This window comes from Neolamprologus brichardi, chromosome 18, assembly GCF_056152115.1.
Source record: "Neolamprologus brichardi isolate AB-2024 chromosome 18, ASM5615211v1, whole genome shotgun sequence".
Taxonomy (NCBI): Eukaryota; Metazoa; Chordata; class Actinopteri; order Cichliformes; family Cichlidae; genus Neolamprologus; species Neolamprologus brichardi.
The window spans coordinates 7672274-7680399 of NC_142121.1; the positions used below are offsets into that span (position 1 = coordinate 7672274).

Here is an 8126-nt window from a genome sequence, read left to right on the forward strand (position 1 = left end):
ATATATTATCATGGTGTTTACAACTACATGAATGTACTATTGCTGTGATTTATTACTGTTACTGAAGGTCCGCGGCTCCGAACCGTAGTAAAGGGACCTCTGGCTAATACAGTGGGTTCTGTGTCGGCTCGTAGCTGAAAACTAGCTTTACTTTGTTGTCTGGGTCAACTTTGCTAGCGAGAGACAGAGAGAGGCGTTGAAAGGCTGCTCCAACAGAACTTATTGTTTTTGGAGGAAAACACGAACACGGTGTACAGTCGAGTCTTAATAACTTACTTACAACTGGGCTCGTCAGGCTCTCTTCTTGGCTGCAGTGGTTATTATTATATTTACATGCTTCCAGCTCCCGTTTTTGCTCGATGACAGCTCGTACTTTTCCTTTTTCTCCCTCCCTCGCTCACAGACACATAACGTGTATGTCAGTCCATTCTCCCTGCAGCACGGACTACACTGCCTATGATGCTACATTCTTTAGAGCTATACCTGTAGCATTCTGCCTGTTAGCTTAGCACAACAACAACAACAGGCGCTCTCTCACCCAGGAAACACGCAGAGAGAGCGCCGCCCTGTAACCATGGCAACCGTAACGCTGCCGCCTGGAACAACAGAACGTAGCTGTCAAACAAAACCCAAACAGTCCTGACCCGCCACAATATGAAACAGGGAAGTACCGCAGTGTAATCCATTTATTTCAACAAAGTAACTGTATTCTAAATACCACCTTTTTAAACGGTAACTGTAACGGAATACAGTTACTCATATTGTGTATTTTAAATACGTAACGGCGGTACATGTATTCCGTTACTCCCCAACACTGGCGATTTGATACCGGTAAGTTAAACAGATGTTAATGCAAGTTAGTGTGAGTGGATAGGGAAAGGGTGTAGCGGATTCTTATCTGGTCTGAAGTTAATACAGCCACGGAGTGATGTTGGGGTCGCGGTGGAGCTGTCCGTCCACGTACAGCCGGTCCACAGCGATGACAGCGCGGGAGCCTTTCTGGATGAAGCCGCGTCGAATTGGGAAGAGGACCCTGCGTCGTTCCAGGATCTCTTTGGGGAACTGATCGTTCACGCTGAAGTCCGTTCCTTTTAATTCCCTGCCGCGGCTTTTCACATGTTGCTTTTGTTTGAAGTGGCCGAATTTGGCCACGATAGGACGTGGTCTCCCGGCCGTAGCCCGAATGGGGCCGAGGCGATGCACCCTATCGAAAACGATGTTCTTCACCGTGTCCTCCGGCAGCTTCAGGTGGGTTTGGATGAAGCTTTTTACCGTGGTCTCCGCGTCCTCTCCAGCGGCTTCTGGAATACCAGAAAATACTAGATTATCACGCATGCTACGAGCTTGTAGATCAATAACCGTTTCTTTTATTTTTTTATTTTCTCTATTGAGCTGAGTAACATTTTCTGTGAGAGATTTCACCGACTCCCTTAGCGTGGCATTTTCAGCAGCGAGCCTTTCCACTTGCTGCTGGCTGAACTCCAGGGATTCTCGCAAGCATTTAAATTGCAGTGCAGACATTTTCTTTTTCTTTGCAAACAGACATTTTCTTTGCAAAATGATAAATAAAGTCTGTGTGATAAAGGAAGGTCTGTGAAGTGTAAGAGAAACAACAACACACAAATGCATCAAAACAAATATTTAACAAACATTTCGAGCTCACAGAAGTTTACAGTTTCATGTAAACGTCAGTCGTGGCCTTTATGTTCATCCACAGAGCAGAGATAACTGATACTCTGCTGATCAGTACAGCAGAACATCTTCATCACCTCATCATAACAGGACTTGAAAGCTTCAGTTTTTGTTTAGTGAAATTATTATACGTGTTGAAGCCCTTACTCTTAATGTCACAGGGGGAACTTTGGTTGAGACTTTACGGTACAACTTGTTGTGACATCATTACTATGTTTGTTATGGGCTCTCACCATGATGGTGGGGCGCTGTATGTAGATGAAGATGGACTCTGCTCTTTATGTTAAATAAATATGCCCAAAGGCTAAAGAGTAGTGATGGGCAAAGCGAGGCTTCAAAACAATCTGACACCATCTCCACAGCGACACCTGCTGGACAATTTGGTTATCGCCACATCTTGATGATGCTGTTCTGTGAAACAGTGACACAGACGAGCCGTGCACAATTAAAACAAAGCTACTTATTATATCAGACAGTCAATAACTGCGATCAACACATTATTTTGGAGAAATTCTCACAGAACGAAGGAAAGAAAAATGATGAGACTGTTAAAGACAGCAATCTGTGAATGTAGTGATCAGTGTGCTTCAGCAAAGATCTCCATCTGTTAACATTCGTGATGCTCACAATAAATCTATTTATAAAGTAACACATACAGAGAAAAGACTGCAGTGTTTACTATAATAACCACACAGGTTTACGGCTGTTTTTGGGCTCAAAGTTTGGATGTGTTTGGTTGACTTTTCAGTTTTCTGGGAGTTCGTGTCTGTCATCAGGTTTTTTCTACACCTGTCAAGCAAAGCTAGAAGCTGGCATAGTGTTAGCTTTGATTTTAATCAACTTAATATTTATATATTTAAATGAAAAGACTAAATGTGTTGTCTTTCTTTATAAAAAGTTAACATTCATCACATTTTCTGACCAATCGTAACACTCCATTTCACACACATCTTTAAATCATCCTCTGCTGAGCAGCCTGTGAAGCATGAAGAAACCTTCCTGAACTTTCCACTGCTGTGGATTTTCCATTTTCTAACATGTTTTGCTGTCAGTCTGGAGTTTTGGTTATAATGAACCTGCATTACTTCAGTTGTTTTTGAGTTATTCACAAAGAAGCATCAGTGAGAAAAAAAACAGGAAAAAACTCTGTCGTGAAAAGAAGAAACAGATCACGTGTAATTAATGAAAGTGTTTTTCTAGCTTTTCTTTTTTACAGTATAAATATATTCTTCACGGTGACACAGTGAGTAACAGATTATAGTGAGGATGACGTCACTTAATACTGAAAATAACATTTTCTGTTGAAAGTAGAAAAAAGATCGAGTCAGAGCTGAAATTCCCGCCTGTTTTATTTTCTCACTGTATCACCCTTCAAGGACCTGCAGCTCAGTAAAGCGTCCCTCCGACAGCCAAACCCATCTCCTCTCTAATTGGATAGTTAAATTTGTGATTGACATCACATTAACCAATCAGCTGAAAGGAAGAAAAATCGGGTCAAAATTCGTACAAACAGAATTTGTAACTTGTGTAAATATTTTTACACACAAATCTTTTTTACGTACACACAAATTCTTATCTACAGATGCAAAAATAGCTCATGGACCTGAAACTTTCCTGTCCATGATGCTCTCCAAGGCACATGATCTCACATGTGAGGTAAACCTAAGCAGCTCCTTAGACTACCATGAGCTGGATGACTGAGAACCTGCACAGACATCTGTGAGGTAAACATATTTTTCTGTGAGCATCATTAAGTCAACTCTAGGTTTCATGTGCTGATTCAGGTGCTTTACATTTATTCTGTTTTAGAGCAGGTGGAGAGGGGGAACCAGATGGGAGCAGGTTCCACTTTGGGTGAGGAAGTGGAATAAGTGATTACCTTTTTGTCTCAGCTCGTCATCACAACTAAATTCATGTTCAAATGAAGCTTTTTACTGTGACACTGATATCTGTATTTGTAATTGTACCTGCCTTGCTTTGTCACTCCAGATTTCAGCACAGTTCTCTGCACTTGTTTATATGACAAAGTTTGACAGCAGCAGGGCTTTATGTTTGTGGGTTGTTTAATAATGTGAGGCCTTCCTCAAACCGCTGCCTCAGTTCATGCTGAAGCCATCTGCCATTATCTACTAGAAATGCTGTCAAACCTAAAGTGCGGATGTGGTCCCAGCTCGCATAATTAGAGAGACTAAACCAAAGTGGTCTTCTCTGCTGAATATGGTGCCATGGTAGAAGCAGCAGACAGATGGATGTCTTCACTGACAGTCATGTTTTCCTGTGGCAGTTACTCTTTGATGATATGCTTTACATTACCTTTGTTTTAGGTAAGTGTGTTATCATTAAGAATCATTAAAGATAATTTAAGGCATGGTTGGCATTGTCTCCAAAAATAAGTCTTTTGATGTGATGGCTGTAAGGAGCAATAATCTTTATTAATCTTAATCTTATTGATATATAAACCCTCTAGTTTCAGCAGCATTCTTCAGGTTTTTAAAAGCTTCTCTGTGGCAGTGCTGGCATTTAAAAAGTAATCAGAAAGATTCCTGACTGACCTGCTCTGTTGTGTGTAACCTAAAGGGTCTGATTCAGGTCTGTGGTGTATATTGAGTCAGAAGCTAAACACACTGCAGAAACACCTGAGGGTGGTCTATGAGGAATACATCCCAGGAATCATGGAGATCATGCTGACAGAGCTTGATAATTGAAGATGATGCAGGACGAGCGGTTCAGGAATCAGTTCTCATGATGACGATGTGCAACTGCATCTCACCATTATTCTCTACAGAGTTGGTAACATTTCCCATATTTAACAGAATAGTAACTTTGATTTGCATTTTCTGTTAACAACAGTCGAGGCAACAGAAGATTCACACTGATGGATGAAGCCCATCAGTGTGAATCTTCTCTTCTGCTACAACGTCACCTGCTGTCTTCAATCCTCCATACCCGACAGTAACAGCTGACTGTTGTGTTGAGCTTCTTTGTGAGATCTGTTAAATGTAAAGTTCATAAATCCACTACACTTTTTGTCAATGTTTGTTTTTCTGTTCTCATTCCTGGAGCTACCAAAAAGCAGAGGTGGCAAAAGTGCAGACGTTCTGTATTTAAGTAGAAGTACAGATACTCGTGTTACTCAACTAAGAGTAAAAAAGTTCAGGCTCTGAAATAAAGCTTCTGTGTGAGTTCAATAAGAAAGATCTATGGTCTCACATCTGTCCAGGTGCTGCCGGCTGAATCTAAGCTTTATCACTTCCACTGTCAAGCTGTTTGTGTCATCACTGGTCTGGTCCAATCACATTCTCCCGGCCTTCTCCAGGCCAATCACCATTCATGCTGCGTACTTTAAATATCACTGTGCATCTGTCATTCTCTTTCATAGACGCCTTTGTGCAAAGCACCTCCTGCCCAGTTCCACCTCTCATCACTCGAGCTTCATTCAAGTCACCTTCATCTCCATCACCAGCATCTAGGCTCTGGGGGGTCCTGCTCTAATCTGTTTCACAGCTGGAGCTCCGTTCTGCAGAGAGACAGACCACCAAACACCTTTGTACATTCTGTTCATCAACAAATCATCTTCATTCTTTCTGACGATCTCTCCTTATTGAAATGTAAAAAAGTAAAAAGTTGCTCCTTAAAGGAAAATTCTACCATCAATTTTTATGTAAAGGTAACTGAACCTGGTGCTATATTAATATTATAATAATTCTTAATTCTTATCATTTTTATAACACAAAATGATCTATGACACAATGCACTTTATGATAAAGGCTTTATTCAGCCTAAAAACATGGCAGAATGTAAAACATGTGGACAAACTGAGCTGAGGTGCTTTAACCTCCTCTACATCCCTGTTAGCAGGATGAAGGCGCCCTCTTGTGATGTGCATCACTTTAAGATTTCACTTGTTAACCTGCAGGAAGACAAAACTTCACTGAGCCTTCAGCAGCTTCAACATCTCAGTAAAGACAGATTTAAATATGTGTAATATCACACTGTGTCAGTTTGTTCACAGGAGTCACAACCTGTAACACTGATGCTGCATTCAAGGACCATTAAAAACATCTGAAAGGACTTAAGAACATGAAGAAAATGTGACTTGTTTCTCTGTAATGAAGCTGTTTTAGTGAAGAAAGTTGAAAGGTCAGAGCGACTGCTGAATCTTCTGCTCTAAACATGAACTCTGAACTTTGTGATGCTTCAGGAGGAAAACTGCTTCAGTTATTCTCTCAGATTAGTTTCATATTTTCTGCATCAGATTTGAGTGAGATCCTGGAATGAAGACAGAAGAAAAGACTTTGTTCAAAGTTTGATTTATAGTCAAACCTTCCAGTTTATTCACACAATAAAACATCAACACAATATATGAATTCATTCATTAAAATCACAGTTTTTCCTCATTTGTTTGATGATTTTGACAAAAACAAACACAAACACACACACATGGTCTGCCATACTCATAAAGAGAAATGTCGACATTTTTCAATACAAATATTCCAGAAACATTTAAAGGATAGAGAAGTTTACATTTTCATGTGGAGAAATATTTTAGTAAATCAAAATGATGATGAGCAGTGATAGCCTCCATAAACAGTCACAGGAAAGATCTCCTTTAAAAACTCAGAAACATCAAGAGAACAACTAGAAGATGTGGAGGTACCACCCATAATGTTTGACTGACAGCTGATCTCTGTGCAGAAATGATGGAGAGAAAATAAAATGAAACTAAAATACAGATTTAAACCCACAATATGAAAGACTTCAGTCTATTTCACTTTAATCAACTCAGCAGTGGCTCCATAATCATAAGGCAACAGTCCAGCATAGAGCGGCTGAGTGAATGTGGTCTGGACTCTGTGGAGGAGAGTCATGGTTTCAGAGACGCTGTAGAAGGAAAAAATACCTGCTCTGTGATCCAGGTACACTCCTACTCTGGAGGAACGAGGACCTGAGACAGGAGTTTCAATGTTGTTGTACCGAAATGTATAACTGTTGTTGTCACAATCTAATGACCAAGATTTGTCGTTATGTCCAAATCTACATTCACTCCATCCTTTTCTCCTGATATTCTTGTATGCGAGTGCTACATAAATTCCTCCCCCTCTCCTCTCCACCTCCCAGTAACAACGTCCAGTCAGACTCTCTCTACTCAGGACCTGACACCATCCAGTGAATTTGTCTGGATGATCAGAATAAGACTGCTGTTGTTTCATGAATGTTACTTTTCTGTTCCCCTCTGATAATAACAGCTGTTTGTGTGCTGTGTTTGGATCCAGTGTGATTTCACATGAATATTTTAAGAATTCAGCTCTGGTCTTTGGCTCTGGTGGATCTGACAGTAAAACATCCACTTCAGTGACTGTCAGTGAGATGTTTGTCCATCCCTCTCTCAGAATGTCCTGTAGTTTATCTCTGACCTCTGACACAGCTGCTGTCACATCCTCAAAGTAGCTCAGAGGACGGATATTGATGCTGGATGAGTCTGTAGACTCACTGAGTGCTGACAGTGAGGGGTAGTTGTGTAGAAACTGGATGTGATCCTCTGTGTGTGAGAGCTGCTTCAGCTTAGCATCTTTCCTCTTCAGCTCAGTGATCTCCTGCTCCAGCTTCTCCTGAAGCTCTTTGACTCGACTCACTTCAGTTTCCTGCTGGGATCTGATCTGCTGCTTCACATCAGAGCTTCTTTTCTGGATGAGATGGATCAGCTCAGTGAAGATCTTCTCACTGTGCTCCACTGTTTGATCAGCAGACTGATTGATGGCCTCCACCTCCTGTTGAAGCAGCTTCACATCTTTCTCTCTGTCCTGGATTCTCTGCTGGATGTTTTGTCGACTCACCTCCAGCTCTCTCTGCCTCTCAGTCCTTTCTGCTGCAGCTGAGACTGTGTCGTGGCCTTTATGTTCATCCATAGAGCAGAGATAACAGATACTCTGCTGATCAGTACGGCAGAACATCTTCATCACCTCATCATGACGAGAGCAGATGTTCTCCTGGAGCTTCTTGGAGGGCTCCACCAGCTTGTGTTTCTTGAATGTAGGTGAATCATAATGAGTCTGAAGGTGTTTCTCACAGTAAGATGCCAGACAGAATAAACAGGACTTGAATGCTTTCATTTTTCTTCCAGTGCAGACATCACAGGCCACATCTTCAGGTCCAGCATAGCAGTGATCAGCAGGAGCAGCTTGGAGTCCAGTCTTCTTCAGCTCCTCCACTAAATCTGCTAACATGGTGTTTTTCACCAGGACAGGCCTCGCTGTGAAAGTCTGTCTGCACTGAGGGCAGCTGTAGATTTCCTTCTTTTCCTCTTCATCCCAGAAGCTTTTAATACAGTTCATGCAGTAGCTGTGTCCACAGGGAATAGTCACCGGATCCTTCAGTAGATCCAAACAGACTGAACAGCAGATTTTTGTTTGATCCATTTGATTCATGTGCTGTGC

At 41.5% G+C, this 8126-nt stretch overlaps 1 protein-coding gene across 1 annotated transcript; it reads right to left on the reverse strand.

Annotated features, from left to right (window-relative positions):
- Nucleotides 1-6345: 6345 nt before the first annotated feature.
- LOC148097576 (tripartite motif-containing protein 16-like) lies at nucleotides 6346-8117 on the reverse strand. Its single transcript, XM_087831236.1, has one exon. It carries the CDS (start codon nucleotides 8115-8117, stop codon nucleotides 6456-6458), a length of 1662 nt encoding a protein of 553 aa, XP_087687362.1. The 3' UTR covers nucleotides 6346-6455.
- Between the last annotated feature and the right edge of the window lie 9 nt (nucleotides 8118-8126).